The sequence below is a fragment of the Grampus griseus genome (assembly GCF_964374135.1).
Source record: "Grampus griseus genome assembly, chromosome: 14".
Lineage (NCBI taxonomy): Eukaryota > Metazoa > Chordata > Mammalia > Artiodactyla > Delphinidae > Grampus > Grampus griseus.
The window spans coordinates 36067808-36086032 of NC_139008.1; the positions used below are offsets into that span (position 1 = coordinate 36067808).

General features: G+C 46.7%; 1 protein-coding gene across 3 annotated transcripts in view; it reads left to right on the forward strand.

The window, feature by feature from the left end:
* CREBBP (CREB binding lysine acetyltransferase) overlaps positions 1–18225 on the forward strand; it is a 131351-nt gene that overhangs the window by 44477 nt on the left and 68649 nt on the right. For all 3 annotated transcript variants that reach the window (XM_082670090.1, XM_082670091.1, XM_082670092.1), the window contains one exon: positions 13608–13784. In XM_082670090.1, the coding sequence (XP_082526216.1) occupies positions 13608–13784 (177 nt within the window). The remainder of the gene's footprint in view (positions 1–13607; positions 13785–18225) is intronic.

Consider the following 18225-nt stretch of genomic DNA (forward strand, 5'->3'; position numbering starts at 1 on the left):
GGAGATGGGTGTGGCCGGAAGACAGAAGGTGGTGACTCTCAGTTCAGTCTGTCAGAATCTGATTGGAGACATCATAGCAGCTTTCATTCCTGTCTGTTGATTTTGCAAGTGATGCTCTTCAGAGACAGAGCTTACCTCTTATAAGTAATTATCAACATTAATAACCAGCTTACTCCTGCTGTTCCCAGTATTGATGTTCATTTTAATTAATACCTTCGATCTATCAGTCAACTCCCAGCCAGATGGCTGGTCATCTAGTCCGATTTTTGTGGGTAACTGAGTAGAGAGAGACTTTGAAACTGCAAGAGTAACTTCTCTAGGCCTAGTGGATACCCAGGCCCCTTTTGAGATGTCTTACCGTATTCTCATTCATGGTGATGATGCCCAGCAGCACCCGTCACTGATGAATATTACAGTTACTATTTAGCCCACTTCTCAAGACCCGCCTCAAGTTAGACCACCTGAGCTGTTTGTCTGCCCACAGGGCCAGGGCCCCCCTCTCCCCCTTCAGACTCCATTTAGCAGTCAGTGTTGGTGCCACCTGCTGACAGCGCACATGTGTTTTCCTTGTAGCTTGTGTCTCTTGCCTTGGGCTCGAGAGGACGTGGCCCTGCATGCTATACACCTCCACCACCCCGTAGTATCTCCCTTCTGGAAGATGCTTAATAGACATCATTCTAATAATTGATAACGTGTATTTTACCACTGCCTTTTCAGCTTCCACTGTGCCAAAGATCAGAGCATCATTGCTAACAGCTGAGAGCTGGGAGGCAAGTGGGCTTTAGTGAGAGTTGGGCAGATGTGATAGCAGCTGGATCATCTCCTTGCTGGAATAGGTGCTACTCCTGAAATAGGTACTTTCCAACTGTAAAAGTACCTCACTATCGAAACATGGGAGCCAAACACATTCTGGTAAATCCCTCATGATCCAGTCTCTTGCCTGTTGCTCTCCAAAGCTCAGGTACCAGATAGATTCAGATGAAATGGTATCCCTGCTGCCTGAAATATGAACCAAGATTAAGGTAGCAGGATAATTGTGCCTTTGTTGTATCAGGAGGCACTCACGAAATTTCCAAGTTGATAAACATAAGCTACTAAAGCAACATACAGCTTTTTATATCCTGATTGGCTGTTGACTATGTTTTGCTTCTCTTTTCCCTCCTTCCAGCCTTCTTTGCCAATAGTAGTGGTAGATGTCTGAGTGGCTGAGCCTCATTCAGGCTTTTTTTTCTGGTCACATGTATAATACATTAGTAACAACTTACAACCATGTTATAACCGGGGTGAATTTGATTTAAATTACCACCCAAGAGTAATCTCTTGACAGTCATACTCAGTTTGATCTACCTAGTTTTATTCAGTGTCTGATGACAGGTTAAAATTAATATTTTAGGGATTTCCCTGGAGGTGCAGTGGTTAAGAATCCGCCTGCCAATGCAGGGGACACAGATTTGAGCCCTGATCCAGGAAGATCCCACATGCCACGGAGCAACTAAGCCCGTGCGCCACAACTACTGAGCCTTCACTCTAGAGCCCACGAGCCACAACTACTGAGCCTGTGTGCCATAACTACTGAGCCTGTGCACCACACTACTGAATCCTGCGCACCCTAGAGCCTGCGTGCCACAACTACTGAGCCCACGTGCTGCAACTGCTGAAGCCTGCGCGCTCTAGGGCCTGCGTGCCGTAACTACTGAGCCTGCATGCTGCAACTACTGAAACCCGCGCACCTAGAGCCCATGCTCTGCAACAAGAGAAGCCACTGCAATGAGAAGCCTGCGTACCACAATGAAGAGTATCCCCTGCTCACCGGAACTAGAGAAAGCCGCGCACAGCAACGAAGACCCAATACAGCCAAAAAAATAAATTAATTAATTAAATTTAATTTTTAAAAAAGAAAAAGTTAATATTTTAAGTACAGGTGTGCAGCCCAACAGTGTGTCATCTTGTCATTGTGGGCAGTCATAATGTTTGAGCAGAGAATGGCTTTTAAAAATAACTTTTTGGGACTTCCCTGGTGGCGAAGTGGTTAAGAATCCACCTGCCAATGTAGGGGGACACGGGTTCAAGCCCTGGTCCAGGAAGATCCCACATGCCGCAGAGCAACTAAACCCGTGCACCACAACTACTGAGCCTGTGCTCCTAGAGCCCATGCTCTGCAACAGGAGAAGCACAGGCACTGCAATGAAGACTAGCCCCCGCTCGCCGCAACTAGAGAAAGCCTGTGCTTAGCAACGAAGATGCAACGCAGCCAAAAATAAATAAATAAATTTATTTTTAAAAAAAATAATAGGGACTTCCCTGGTGACGCAGTGGTTAAGAATCCGCCTGCCAATGCATGGGACACGGGTTCGAGTCCTGGTCCGGGAAGATCCCACATGCTATGGAGCAGCTAAGCCCGTGCACCACAACTAGTAAGCCCGTGCACCACAACTAGTGAGCCTGTGCTCTAGAGCCCGCAAGCCACAGCTACTGAAGCCTGCGTGCCTAGAGCCAGTGCTCTGCAACAAGAGAAGCCACCGCAACGAGAACCCCATGCACTGCAACGAAGAGTAGCCCCTGCCCTCTGCACCTAGAGAAAGCCTGCGTGCAGCAACAAAGACCCAACGCAGCCAAGAATAAATAAATAAATAAAATTCAAAAAAAAATAATAACTTTTCCTCCTTAGATAAAATAATGTTTCATGCAGAGAATTTGAATAATACAGAAAATGTTTAAAAGATAAAAAACACCTCTAAACCCTTTAGTAAATATTTTGGTGTTCTGTCTTCCTTGCTCTGTGTGTATGTGTGTGCACACGTGTGCATGTGTTACGGGGATTATATTTTTTAATCCTTTTTTTTTAGAAGTTAATGTTTTACAAGGAACATTTTCCCCTTGTCAGTAATAGGTGAGTTTTTATAGTAAAAGAACTGTTTTAATGCCAGCGCTACTGCCTTACATTGATTTTGCACTTTCATTTTCCAAGTGCTTTCACTTACATTATCTTCAGGAGTGAGGTGCAACATCTGTAGAGTGTTAAGGTACCTCTGTGTGTCCTCAAAGCCATGTCTCTGCACCAGTGGACATGACTAAGAACACTTTACTATACCAAGTATATTTTTGTTAGGACTTTACACAACTCAATTTTTGGTTAGAAGTAGAGCCACATGTATTTGAAACAGTGATATGTCTTTGAGTATGTTTTATGGTTTGAGATTTATGGCATTTAATAAGCTGGGTGGGACTTTACTTTATCCTCTCCATTCCTGTTCTTGCAGCCGAGGAGGCCCCAGAAAACACTGGGCTTCTGTCCTCACCCTGCGTCCTGGGACTCACCTCCTGCCCCAGCAGTGAAGCTGATCGCCTGTCTGTTACAAGAACTTGTTTAGTTTTCCTGCCCCAATGGAGAGGAAGAAAAAAATTCTCTTAAATGTCAGCTTTCTTTCTCTTCTAAATTTTGCTAGAAATAATCATGGGCTCTCTTCCCTACAACCTTCTTTGCCTGTTCGGTCCCATCTTTACCTCTCCTTCCCCTGAATTCACGCATTATCTGTGTGGACGTCGCCTTGTTCCTCTGTTGTCTCCTCTGCCTGATCTGTTTCATCATTTTTCAAGTGGATTGTAAATCCATGGAGTAGGGTAATTCTTGGCCTAACAGGAGAGAGCTGCCCTGTAGAGGGTCGGGATAAGGTTTATTAAAAACTTGGCTTTCGGGGCTTCCCTGGTGGCGCAGTGGTTGAGAGTCCGCCTGCCGATGCAGGGGACACGGGTTTGTGCCCTGGTCCGGGAAGATCCCACATGCCGCAGAGCGGCTGGGCCCGTGAGCCATGGCCACTGAGCCTGCACGTCCAGACCCTGTGTTCCGCAACGGGAGAGGCCACAACAGTGAGAGGCCTGCGTACTGCAAAAAAAAAAAAACAACAACTTGGCTTTCTGTTCCATTGTGCTTTAGCTGAGCTGCAGTGTAAATTAAAATTCATCTTTCTACAGATTCATTCCTTATAAAATAAAGTGCTTTCTTCTTTTTCCCTTTTCTCTCCTACTCTTTTATCATCTTTTCCTCTTTCTCCATAGCCACTGTGGGCTTGCCTTCACTTGGCTTTGATGCAATCCTAAAGAGGCTGCTTTCCCACCTAAAAAATGTTAGGACTTGAAGAATTAGGGAAGGCAATCAATTTAAGTTTTATCACCCTCACCTTGGCTTGGCGATACTTCCTGTAACACGATCTGGGAAATGGCGTGGAGGATGTGAAGCTGTAGAAAGCGTGGGGGCCTGTGCAGTGCGGGTGGCAGGGAGCGCCCTACAAAATCCCAGTCTCCTGGACGGGCCGCTGGCCACCCCACAGGGAGCCTACACTTAATGAGGTCCTCACAGTCCAGGGGCCGGCACTTGGCCACACGAATCCGAGTCCCCATCTGCCTCTCATTACGGGTAGCTGGGCCTTCCAGGAGTACAGACATCATACAATTCAAGGGCTGATTGTTTAAAACCAAGAAAGTCACTGGCTTTTCGGATCACAAAGAACTTTTTTAAAATAAATTTTTTAATTTATTTTTGGCTGCGTTGGGTCTTCGTTGCTGCACGCGGGCTTTCTCTAGTTGCGGCAAGTGGACTTCTCATTGCGGTGGCTTCTCTTGTTGTGGAGCACGGGCTCTAAACGCACGGGCTTCAGTGGTTGTGGCACGTGGGCTCAGAAGTTGTGGCTCGTAGGCTCTAGAGCGCAGGTTCAATAGTTGTGGCACGCGGGCTTAGTTGCTCTGTGGCATGTAGAGTCTTCCTGGACCAGGGCTCGAACCTATGACCCTGGCATTGGCAGGTGAATTCTTAACACTGAGTCACCAGGGAAGTCCAGGGTCACAGGGAACTTTAAAGATCACCTAGTGGTCATCTAAATGCTTCGTGTCTCACGGCTGAGGAGAACTAAAACTTAGAGGGAGCAAGAGGTTTGTCTCAGTCACGCGGTTGATTAGCCGCAGAGTCAGGATTAGTTACCCCACTGACCTTGGCCTGGTGCTTTTGCTTGTGAATTAATGTAGACTGTACCCTGGAGAGCTGGTGTGTCCAACTTTTGTGACTTGTGAGGGATACCAACAGTGTTAGGGCACTGCCTTTGTTGCTAGAAGTTTCTAGAACAATTGGGCAACTACAAATGAGGCCTGAGGCCTTGGCAGTGATCTGCTGTCCTGTCACCTTCCTTTTAGGAGTTTCCACCGTTCTTTCTAAGTCACATTCTGCCCACATATCATCCAAGGGCAGTACCATGAAAGTCAGTAAATACTTCTGCCCATCTTCCAGTTGCAATTTATTAGTCTAAGGAGAGTGTTCAGACTTGGGGGCTGTGTATTTCCCTGAATGCTTTCAAAGCTGGCGTCCTTCTGAGAGTTGAGTTCAGCGAGGGGGGCTGCTCACATGTCCAGGGTCCTCATTCCCAATTCTCTTACTCCAGGTGACACTGGACAGCCAGGCGATGGCTTTGGCATTGTGATTTGTTGCATATTTCTACTTACTCTTTATCTGCCAAGTTGAGGTACTGGAAGGATTCCAAGAGCAAGTGGGTGATAGCAGACAGCTGAACACAGCCATGTCTTTCCATGAAAACTGCTTTTCTTGGCTTTCTCCCAACAATGTTAGGTTGCCAGGAGAAAATGCTTTTGGCTTTACAAATGATATGGCCATACTCTGGGGTAGTTTTGGTTTTTTGGGTTTTTTTTTTTTTTTTTTTTTTGGCTTTGTTTTTTGGTTTGTTTTTCTTAGTCATTGAAAAGAGTGAATACTTGTGACTCTTAAATTATTTGGCAGCTTTTTGCTCATGGCATCCTAAATTGTGTCGTTTTTACATACTTTATATGAATTTGTGGTTTTATGTGTGTACCAGCATGTGAAGAAAGATGCTAAAAACTTCAGGTTAATAAAGCTGTTATGTTAGGTCGAAGCCACATCAGATGGAACATTTGTTGCTTTGTCGTGGCCGGCTTGCAAGTGGGAGTCACATCAATGTCTTTTTTTGTGAAAATGTTCTTTCTTCAATTCTTCGATGTTTTGATTTAACTTTCAACCCAGGAAGGTTAGGCTAGGGTATTTTGATCATATATTTTTACAGCTTATGATCTATTTTAAGTTCCAAGTAAACATTCTGAGTATTAATTATTTTTTAAGCTGGAAAACAATCTAGCGTGAAACTGGAAACTTTGTGATTTACTAGGACAATTTGAACATAGTTGTCTGTTAAAAGTATTTCTACAGCTGGTGAATGCACAAGATTGTTTTTGTCACAAGTTTATTTCATGTTTCTCTGCAAATGTCTCATAATCAAATGCCAGTAATCCCAGCTGGCTTCTCCCTCTGATCCTACCTGTTTGAACCACTCCACCATCACACAGTCTCTGAAAAATGTTCAGTTTTTAAATTAGTACCCTAAGCATACTTAGGAAAGAAACTACATCTAGTGTAAAATGAATCCCCCCCCAAAGCCAAATAATAACATACTAGCCAGCACCTGTAGCACCTGCTACATGTCAGTCACTCTTCTTGGTGCTTCATGTTCGTGAATCCACTTAATTCTAACACAACCCAAAGAGAGGAGGTGCTATCATCTCCACTTTACAGGTGATAAAGCTCAGGCACAGAGAAGTTTAAGTAAATTGCCGAAGGTCACACAGCTGGCAAGTGGCAGAGCCACCTGCAGACCAGGTCCTCCATACTTAACCACAACGTTCTGCTGTCTCTTAGAATGAAATCTTATTTGTGGCTATGTTCCAATAAAACTTTTGTTTGTTTTGTTTTTTCAAAAACAGGCATTGGGCTGCTTTGGCCCTGGGGGCATAGTTTGCTGACGCCTGGTCTTGGTGGACTGAGCCTGTCCCTTTTGGCGGTGCAAGTCTGGGCAGTGCAATTCCGGGTGCTCCTGGAGGAGCTGAGGCTCTGCCTAAATAAGCGAGGGGGCAACGAGCCTGCAGCGGCGGTGGCGCCTCTAGGAGGGGCAGGGCAGGGCCAGCATCACGGCAGGTTCACCAGCTGGTTTGTTGTGTTCCTCAGATTTCTGGGCCACCCTTTCCTCATCTACGGAGTGTAAATTTTTTTTTTTTTTTTTTTTTGTGGTACGCAGGCCTCTCACTGTTGTGGCCTCTCCCGTTGCGGAGCACAGGCTCCGGACGCTCAGGCTTAGCGGCCATGGCTCACGGGCCCAGCTGCTCCATGGCACGTGGGATCTTCCCGGACCGGGGCACGAACCCGTGTCCCCTGTGTCGGCAGGCAGACTCTGAACCCCTGCGCCACCAGGGAAGCCCGACGGAGTGTAAATTTTAACTAGATAACTCTCTGAGGCCTTCCAGCTGACAATTCTAACCTGTCTTATTGTCCCTACTAAGCTTATCGCTGAAGGCCGTATTTTGTTTTCTTTCTGTTTCCTGACCAGCGTCACACCAGTTACACACACACACGCACACACGCACACACACACACAGCGGTACTTCCGCTGATTGCTCTGCTGTGTAGTGTGGTTTTAAGTGTATATCAAGGTGTGAGGAAACTGCTGAAGAATTCAGCTTTTGAAAAAGCGTGTTTAGTGGGCTCATTGAAACCACATCAAACTCAACACTTGTTGCCACTTGAAGCATTTCTGAAGCCCTGGTGGACTCTAAGTAAAATCATGAAGTGGAAGCGTGTTTCTGGCTGTCCTGCTCCAGTCCTGAGCATCTTCCCTCTTACCTCCTTTTCCCTATATTCTCAAATGGTCACACAGTGTGTCCCCCATCAAGCTTTTAGCTCAAAAATAGTTATGATCTGATCCTTCCTGTGAGTGTGCATTTCAAGAGGATGTTTGGAGATGGAAATTGGGGAGATTTCATTTGTGAGGGTCGTTGTTACGTTAGTGGTTGACATCTCTGGATGGGAGTCTGCTACTGGAAAAGGCCCGTATGTGGCAGGGGTGTGTGAGGTCTAGGAAGAGGGAGTTGCCTTCCCCAAGGGCAGGCATCCTTAATCTTTAGGGGATCTTAGGACCCCTTTTGAGAATCTAATAATGGACCTTTTCTCTCAAAAATGCACATCACACAAAATGTGTACAGACGTTTCTGCCCAGGCACCCCTGCCTGCCATGGACTGCCCAGGCAGGCCCAGGCCCACTGTCTCATCTCAAGGGAGTTTGGGCTGCTGATGATGGTAGAGGAGCTACAACCTGTGGTGGCCCTAACTGCAAAGAAAGTGTTTCTCTGTCCCATTTTCCTAAGAAAGAGCAAGAAAAGGAATACTTGGCTTGCTACTATTGTAGAAACCTATTCTGGGGAGAAACTTACATGATCATTGTTACTTCTCCTTAACACCCCTTCTTAGTACTTTGGGTTTTCAGTTACTACCTTATTTGATTAGATGAGTTAGGTAAGTAGTAGAGATCTTCTCCGGGTTAGTGCAGTGTGGTGGAGAGAATCTCCCTGCTCTTTTGCAGCCCACGACTTGTTCTCTTATTATGTTGATAGTTGTCATATCATGACACAAGTAGAAAGTGAAATATTTGTCCCACACTGAGCTCAGCAGAGGAGGCCGTTTGCAGCCACAGGTGACCATGGAGGCTGATGGACCATTATCGCAGTGCACCAGTGGGAAGCTCTGGGCTTGGGCCTGGCTGAGGCCTTGCACCAAAGCCAAAGGTTTGCTGGCCTAGTGCACGTAAGCACAGAGTGCCTGTTGTACAGCCAGGCCGGGCTCCCGTCTGTGCTGTCATGGGGCACAAAATCGTATTTGTCCTGTAAAACCAACTCCGAGTGCATATGCTCTTTGTGCTCAACCTTTGAGCACAGGCCAGTCGACTGACAGCCTGTCCATTGCAGCTAGTAGCTGAGATCCTCGTGGTGACTGTTTAGAAAACAGAAAGGAGCCTGTTCTGCTGCCACTCCCAGTGCCTGCTTCACCCAGTGGTGACCCTTATCTGTGCTTGGCTTCTGTGACTGGGGCACGGTTCTTTGATTTCCCCCCCCTGCCCTCAGGGCTGATGTTGGGGTTTCTGTTGTTCCGAGGGGTGGGCTGCATGATGCAGTGGGTCTCTTGGAGTGTTCATTTATTTGGTTCTTTCCCCAAATACTAATTGATACCCACTATGTACTGGGGCCCAAGGACACAGAGGAGATGTATGTTCCAGGAAGGCAAGAAGTTTCATCCTGGTTTTGTGCCAAAGATAGATTTAGGATGGGTTGTCATAAATATTATTATGACAGATACTGCCACAGAGTCGTGTCCTGTTTTGAACCTTCCATAGCGTATCTGTAGTATGTGTCTGTCAGAGTAGAGAAGCATCGTCTACTCTGTCCCTCTTCTGTGATGTCTGTCATTCACCTTCTTGCCTAACAGCTCAGAACTTCAGCAGTTTTTGACTGGTGGGCCAGGTGCTATCAACAGAATTTGCTGCGGACACTACCTTTGTTTCATAATGAGGCTTGTGTAGGCATTGTTCAGGTTTGTTTGGGCTAAACCCTAAAGACAGGTTTCCTCATCTGGTCTCATGCTTTAGAGTCATGCCAAGACTAATACCTAATCCCATCCTGGGGCAGGGGGTAGGCCTCAGGATCTGGCACTAGTTTTGGGGGGTTTGGGGGAGGTTGTCTTTTTTACCTTCTTATCTAGTTTGTTCTTCCCTGGTACACAGGGACTGTAGTTTACATGTCTTTATTGTCTCATTGAAGTGATAGACAAACAACAGAGTAAGTAGGTTCTCAAATGATTGATTGATACACTTGGTTACAAGAATGCATTTTCATGGGGATACTTGGTAGACCTATAACGCATTGTTTAATTTAGATTTTCTTATGGGGGAGCTTGCCTTTTTTTCAGTACTTACCATACTTAACTTTTCCTATTTTCTAAGGTTGAACTTGGAATTAAATGCTTAAAAGGGCTCTGGAAGAATAGAGTGAAAGGATATTTTAACATGTATAGGCTGTTGCTGAATGAGGCAGAATATAAATATTTATTCTGTAGGCTTTAATTTGTTCTTATATAAACTGCACCATTAACTGAACAGTTGCCTATTTCTGCTGTTCTACTTTTTTTTTTTTTTTTTTTTGCGGTACGCGGGCCTCTCACTGCTGTGGCCTCTCCCATCACGGAGCACAGGCTCCGGAAGCGCAGGCTCAGCGGCCATGGCTCACGGGCCCAGCCACTCCACGGCATGTGGGATCTTCCCAGACTGGGGCACTAACCCGTGTCCCCTGCATCGGCAAGCGGACTCCCAACCACTGGGCCACCAGGGAAGCCCTGCTGTTCTACTTTTTGAATATTATTGAAAAGATTGTGTGCTGGTTCTGTAGCAGCCTTAAACCAAAATCTGATAAACTTCAGTTGAAAATAAAGTTTACTGGGGCTTCGAGCCCCGGTCCGGGAGGATCCCATATGCCGCGGAGCGGCTGGGCCCATGAGCCATGGCCGCTGAGCCTGCGTGTCCGGGACCTGCGCTCTGCAGCGGGAGAGGCCACAGCAGTGAGAGGCCCGCGTGCCGCAAAAAAAAAAAGAAAAGACAAAAGAAAATAAAGTTTACTATATTGCTATCAAGTAACTGTTGGGAAATTAAATACGTTGATTTTATTAATTGGAGTTAGAGAAACATCTCGATTTATACTATTTCATCATGAGCTAAAGAACACGTTGGTGCTAAAAAAAACATGTGTTAGCTAGACTTGGGAATGTTTGATCTGATCAAAGGAGAAGAGATACAGACAGGAAATCAGAAATCTAGAAATCTCTAGAAGTGAAGGGCTTTTACTCAAAACTGCAGGCTAGGACTGGAGCAGCCTTCCGGTTCTACCAGGCTCTGCCAGGGGGTAGTTGGAACCACGGGGCCTAGTTGGCTGATGTGGCTGGGTGGCCTGTTAGAGGACTGTCCTTACCTAGGCCTCTGTTAGCTCTGATGTTAAGGAGGGACTGGCCCTGGACCAGGGAGTTGGTCCTTGACCTTGGAGCCTGATCCCGAAGGTGGCTGTGGCTTGCTTTGGTTCATCCTTGGAATGTGTTGTCATAGGCTGAGGGTGGGATTTTCCCCAATTTTTTTTTAGACACATAGCCTCCTGTGAGCTGGCCATTCCTTACCTGCTGTCTGTGATCTTTGACTTTACCTTGGTTCTTGTCCCATGAGAATTGAAACCATGTTGAGAGGTTTCCTTCACTCTGGAATGGCCAAGAAGAAAAGGTGAGAACAGATTTCCTGATAAAATCTGTCAGTGTCCACAGCACTTCGGTGCTTTGTCCCAGAGGCTTACCAGGCAAGTAGTAGCCAACTGACCAGGCCACACACCCACCCAGTTTTCACCCTGGCAAGGTGATCATGTGAACACCGTCCCAATATTCGCAGAGCCTTAGACGTTTTTAACAGGGCTGATGAACTTTGAGCTGCACAGGTCCCCTTTGGAAGCTCTTTGACCTCTTGGTATTTATGTCCCTCTCTACACCAAAGGGCTGACTGCCTTGGACAGTTGGCATCAGTGGAAGGACAGTTGCCTCTCCTTTCCCACCCCCCAGCTGCCATCCACTTTGATTCATCAGTACTAGAAACTTCCAAAACAACATTGATTTTTCTTGTTTATCAGATTGGTGGTTACATGGAGCAAGCTCTATGACAAGTAGGAAAATTGCATCTGAATGTGTTCTGAACCGGGCTTGGTTCATAGCAGGCGCTAGGTAAACGCTGGCTGACTGTGAGCACGGATTCATGGAGGGTCAATTGATGCATGTGTCTTCTGACATGTTTGGTCCTAAGTAGAGAAATTTTAAATGAAATTTAGGAAATGGAAATTATAACCATGTTTTTTCCCCAGATTCTTGGGGCTCTGAGAGCAGTGTTTGAGTTTATGCAGAATTCTACAAAAAGTAATCATTACGTGGAGTTAATTTAGTGTAACACTTCCTGAAAATACAGGTTTTTGCTTCAGTTCTTCTGAGTTTCAGATAACAACTGAAGGAACCTAGTTGAGAATCAGAAATGTCCTTTATGTTAAAAGTTTGCTGATTAAGTCTCACCTTGATTAAATCATCTGAATTCAGAGTTGAGCCTACTTGGTGGGCTTCGTAAAGAGTTTGTTTTTGTTTCAGTTTTCTCAAGTTCACTTTGAATTTCAGTTGAACTTAAATTTGTTTCAGTTTACTCGAGTAAAGCAAATAAGGCAAAAGTGGCAGCTAGAATGTGTTCACTTTCAAAAACTTGAGAAGTACCGCTGTGAGGGCTATATGTGGAAACCACCAGTACATATGAAAATGCCAGAACAAGATCTTTTTGGTTACAGTAGTTTGGTTTTATTTGTGTTTTTATGCGGACATTTCAGCAGGAAGGGGTCGATTGTGTTGAGCATCTGTTTGTTTGCAGCCTAGAATTTTAGAGCTGAAAGAAGTAATGCAGTTGTCTTGTGCAAGACGCTCATCTTTCAGGTGAGATAAAGGTCCGTAGAAGGAACGTGAGTTAACCAGCATGAACGGGCTGGTGCAGTCACCATGTGAGGTTGGTGGAGAGAACTGAGCTGTGATTTCTTGAATGGAAACTCTCTCCCCTAGGGAAGGGGGCTCTTCCCTTCAGGAGACTCCTTCCTCCCAGTTTCTAAACATCAAATGCACCAGGACACCAGAAAACTAGAGCAGGCAGTAGGCAGCAGATGGATTGTTGCAACTTCGTGAGAGAGCAAAGCAGGCAGACTAGAAAAGCCACTCTCTTAGTAATGAGACTCTGCTTCTCCAGAGGGGGTGGCTGAGCAGCAGGACATCACTGTGGGGATTCCCGGATTCATGCATGTGGAGATTAGAGCTGAGGGGTCTGGCGGGAACCTGGCCGGGGTCTCTTGACTGGAGGGGATCTCTGACTCCTGTGGTTGGTTGCTGCCCCACCCCGCGGCATAGGTGGGGTTCCTCCTTTCCATTCTTGGCTTTATCTACTCTACAGTTTCTTTTATTTCTCTGTAATTAAAATAGGACTTTATTATGGAAAACTTCAAATACGTATAATATTAGAGGGGCTAGTATAACACCCACACACACCTGTCCCCTGGTGAGGAGTCACCGACGTTTGTCCAGTCGTTTTTCATTGACACTACCCCTTGCCTCACTAGGTTTTAAAGCAGATCCCAGACATTATATCATTTCTTTGTCAGTATTTCTGCTGTGCATTTTGAAATAATGGAAACTTAAATCTGATTGGGGGGTGGTAGCTGGAAGAAACGAATTACTTATAGAGTAATTAAGGATTAAACTGAAGGAGCTCCCCTTTGTCAGTTATTCTGGAAGGTTTTGTTTTCCAAATGATCTTAATGGGTCAGTGCCACTCTCAGGGTAGGGGACTTGGCGTGAGGAGTATGGCTGAGGGGTAAAGGTGGAAAAGTGCTGGCTCTTGGGATGATATTTAGGAGGAGGGGACAGATGGGGTTGTTGGGAGCAGCTTCACTAGTCTCCTGCCTTTAGTCTGTAGCTGTTTGAGCAAGTTGCTCTGTTCATAATCCTAATTGTGAACCCTGAGAATGAGCCTTTAATTTATAATTGAAATGAAGATTTTACAGGAAATAATGATTTTTGCTTCAGTGGGTCAAAGTGAGCATTTCTGAGGCTCTTCCTTTCATATGTGGTCGCGTCAGGATGGCTGATGTTGCTCTTTTTGTTTCAGATGGGAATGACTGGTAACACAAGTCCATTTGGACAACCCTTTAGTCAAACTGGAGGGCAGCAGATGGGAGCCCCTGGAGTGAACCCTCAGCTGCCCAGCAAGCAGAGCATGGTCAATAGCTTGCCTCCCTTCGCTGCAGACATCAAGAATGCTTCAGTCACCAACGTGCCAAACATGGTAAGTTGCCCTTGATCTTAGGGCTGTGGGTCTCCAGTGGGTGCTTTGGTGTGTGGATTTTATCGTGCTGACAGTGAAGATCTGCAACTAAAAGTGCGTCATGGGTAAAAGGAAAATAACCTGTATTTCTCATGCATACGCTCTCTCAGTGAGTTTAATTTTCTGTGATGAGCTGCCCGTAAGGGGCTAGTTAAGATGATTCAGCTAGTCTTCCCGAGGTCCCTATGTGGAGGGAGAGGGTTCATGTCCATGCGTCATTTTGATTTTCCTCCAGAGGTCACCCTCTTGATTCAGCAGTAGAGCCAAGAGAATTGGAGAGATGGGCTTTTTTACACTTCCTGTCTGTTAGTGGTTGAAGCTGTCAGTAGAAGTCCATCCATTTCTGTTACGAAGGACATTTATCTTCAGAGAACTGTACCTTGTCTGTGAGATGTGTGTGTCCTGTCTGACTTGACAGATGGTTTCACATGTCTTCATTCTCCCTGAGATTTCCTACCTGTAAAATAGAAACTACCCTTGGAACTCTCAACCTAACTAACCCAGATTATTAATGGGAAAATGGTTCCTTTTGTGCCACAAAATGGCATCTCTTTTAATTCCGGCCACTAAGGGTAAATGTGTTCTTTTGTCGGACCTCACCGTGCATACATGGCTTCTGCGTCTCTGATGTGCCTTTAGCGATGGGTCAGGGCCTGGAGCAGCCACTGTCCTCTCCCCTAGGCTTGCGCCGCCAGGGCTGCCATCCACATAGTTGTGCAGAGTGATTTGGGAAGACTCAGAAGAAAGCTGGGGGATTATGTTCAGAAAAAGTTGCTTTTTGTCTTTCGATTTTTAAAAAACTTTAATTTGAAGTATTTGTTGTAAAGATACAGACAAGAATTCCTGTATCTCCATCACCCGCTTCTCTTGATGTTAACATCTTCTATAACCTTGGTATATTTGCCAAAACTAAGGAATTGACTGCTTACAGTACTTAGAAGTTTTGCGGCTGTTGGAAGCAGGAAGAGTTGGATCTCTTTTTCTTTGTTTTTGTTAAAAATCAAAAAAAGGGGCTTCCCTGGTGGCTCAGTGGTTAAGAATCTGCCTGCCAGTGCAGGGGACACGGGTTCGAGCCCTAGTCCAAGAAGATCCCACATGCCGCGGAGCAACTAAGCCCGTGCGCCACAACTGCTGAGCCTGCGCTCTAGAGCCCGCAAGCCACAACTACTGAAGCCCATGCACCTAGAGCCTGTGCTCTGCAACAAGAGAAGTCACTGCAGTGAGAAGCCCGTGCACCACAACAAGAGAAGGCCTGTGCACAGCATCGAAGACCCAACGCAGCAAAAAAAAAAAAAAATCAGAAAAGGGAGTGATACTGAGGTATCCTAATCAGATTCGCTCTCAGTTTGCTACATTCTTCCTTCTTTAAAAAGAAAGGGTACAAGCAATGAGATCTGTTTTCAAGCTGCTTCCAGTTTTTACTTCTTTATTTCTTCTTCTGATCATCCCCCTGTAACTTGCCTGGATCTGCTTCTCTTCTTCCAGTAACATTTTGTTGCCAGGATTGCCCTGTTCCCGGCCATACAGACCCAGAACTTACAACAAAGCCCACTGCTCCCTTCACGTGGCTCCTGTCAGCCCTGGGGGCAGCAGGCCAGGATCCCCAGCCCTGCTCTTCTGTTCTCGCCTGCCTTTCCTTTTCCAGTCCTCACTGGGAGGGCAGTAGCGTGCACTTCAGTACTGTTGATTGTCACCTGGGTTTGGTCAGTGACCTGGAGCACATTTTGGCTTCAGAGTAAGAGTGTTTGCTTTTCACGGACATTCTGTGTTTTGTAGTCTGAGAAACCCTGACCTAACATTTTCTTCCCTTTTCTTTTTTTAAATCTTCTCCAGGCCCACTTTTTCATCCTTTCTCCTTTACCCCCAACTTAGTGGCAGAATCCTTTCACTACAGGTTCCTCTGCCTGCCTCTGCGGCTCCAGGGGACTGAATTCCTGAGAGTGGTGTGCTTGTCAAGGGCAGGTTCGGACCAGACTGGAAAGAGGCTTCTGGTTGCCTCCACCTGTGCCTGGGCTGGAGCCCTTTGGGCTAGGGAAGGATTCTCTCTCCCTTGGCGCTGTTGACGTTTGGGGTGCGATCTTTCTCTGTTGTGGGGGCCATCCTGTGTATTGTGGGATGTTTAGCAATATCCCTGGCCTTCACCCACTCGATGCTCACAGCCCTCTACCCCGACCCCCGTATAGTTGGCCCCAGTTGAAAGCCCCTGCTCCGGGGAATGGTTGGGGGAGGCAGTAGCAGTAACATCTCATCCTTCTGTCTGTGACATCTAATAGATAAAACCAGTTCTCTCCCCCTCTCCCCTCGCCTTGGCCTTATCAGGCTACCCGCATGGTGAACTGGGGAAGTATCTTGATGTATGGGAGCCTAGCCACCACTTTTCCACAGGGGCACAGGTGGACTCTCGGAGAGATCCGCAGCTGGTGCCTTTGGAGTGAAGTCCTCAGACGTTTACCGCGGGGCTCGGGGCAGGCTTCACCAGGCCAGGTGACCCAGCCACGGCCTTCACGCTATTGGGCGCACAGGAACCAGAGGGAACTGACAGAGAAGCAGGGCAGCAAGTGCACATAATTTGCCTAGTATCTTTCTAAGTGCTTTCTCACACTGTGTTTTACCTTATTCTTTTGACAGCCTCTTGAAAGACATCACTACACCTCCCATTTTACAGATGAAGAGGCTGAGGGTCTGAGGGCTTTCGGTTCATTCAGGGCTATGTAACTTCTTGTCTGCAAGGCCCAAAGCTCCTTCAGTATGTCCTGGTGTCATGTTTTAGTGGCTCCGAGCCCTTTGGGGTGTGTTTACATTGCTTATTTGCAGTTCCTCAAACATGTTTTGTTGTCTTCCTTGAGTTTTGTAAATTGTTTCTGGCCCCTTGGAGCCCAGAGATTTTTGTACAGTGAGGGAGAGCAGTTACCAAAGATCTAGATTTCTTTAATTAATAAAGGAGAAAAATTTGGAGCCTTGAACATATTTGTGTTTTTTGTCATGCTTTGGGGAGTGGTCTTTTAAAGCCCAGCTAGGTTCAGTGTGCCAAACAGTTGAGCTCAGGACTCTGATACCGAATCACCTGGTGCCCTGGTTGAGCTCTCTGTGGGACGATTGACACTTGGTCACTGGCCGAGGGACTCATGCTTGTTTCCTCTCCTAGAGGATTCCCGCAGCACTGGTGGTGCTCAGGAAGCGAGGGGATGTGGCCATTCCTTTAACTCGTCTCATTTGTTGAGCACCTTATCTGAGCCCAGGTGCATCTGGAGTGCTGGTGTGAGTTACATAGAGCTCACCCCTCTTTCGTGAAATTGGGGGTGGTGGTGATGGAAAACAAATAATTACAAATGCCAACTGCCCTAACAGGTCTGAGTAGCACGGAGAGGTTGAGGTTGACACAGGGACCTCCTTAGGTGGAGCCATCAGAGAGAAGGCTGCACCAAGTAGGGGGTTTTAAGGGCAAGATTGGAAGGATGAGCAGGAGCCGCGGAGACCCCAGGGCACTGGGAGAGCATTGGCTTGTGTAGGAGCCAGCAGAAGTCCAGTGGGAAGGGTGAGAGGAAAGCGGTGTGAAGTGGATATTGGGGGCTGGGCAGGAGCCGTCTCAAGGAGGGCCATGGGTGGCAGTGGCCACTGCAGTGCTCTAGGCTAGCGGAGATGGGGGCCTGGAGGCCATTGATTACAGAGGGGACGGGAGACCAGATGAGGTTTGCCACTAGAGTGGATATGTGGGGTCACCATGTGAGATGACTTGGTGGGAGGCAGGACCATTTACAGAGCTAGCGGAGGAACAGACTGGGAGAAGGGAGATGAAGGGGAGGGCATTCGTAATTCCACTTTAGACATGCTCCTCTTGAGATGATTGCGAGATGTGTAGGTGAAGAGGCCAGGCAGATGGGTAGACATACAAGTAGGGCAACCACTATCCATCGGGAGCTGGCAGTAAGCATGCTATGGTAGAAGGGCTGTGGAGTGGATGCCGTGGCTCAGAGGGGAGCACAGGAAGAGAGACCAGGCAGAGGAGGAACTGGCAAAGGGGACAGCAAGGGACTGATGTCACTGAAGCTGAGAGAGGAGATCGTTTGGACAGGCAGAGATGGTGGCTGCTGAGATGGTGAGTGAGATGAAGACCAAAGAGCATCGCTGGAATATTCAGGGGATCTGTGGGACGGTCAGGAAGCATGGAACATCTTCCGTGAGACTTAAGTGTGGCCCGTAGTCATGGAGACGTGTTGATCACCAAGGTCTATGTGCTGCCTGGAGCTCCAAAAGGTTCAGAGACCCTATGGCAAATGGGGTCCTTTTGAGGGCATATATATCCCCAGGACAATATTCAAAAGCAAATACCACATTTCCCTAAATTTTCACATGGATTTCGTTGCAGCTGTGTCTTTGGCCATTTTATTTGTAATTTCTTAAC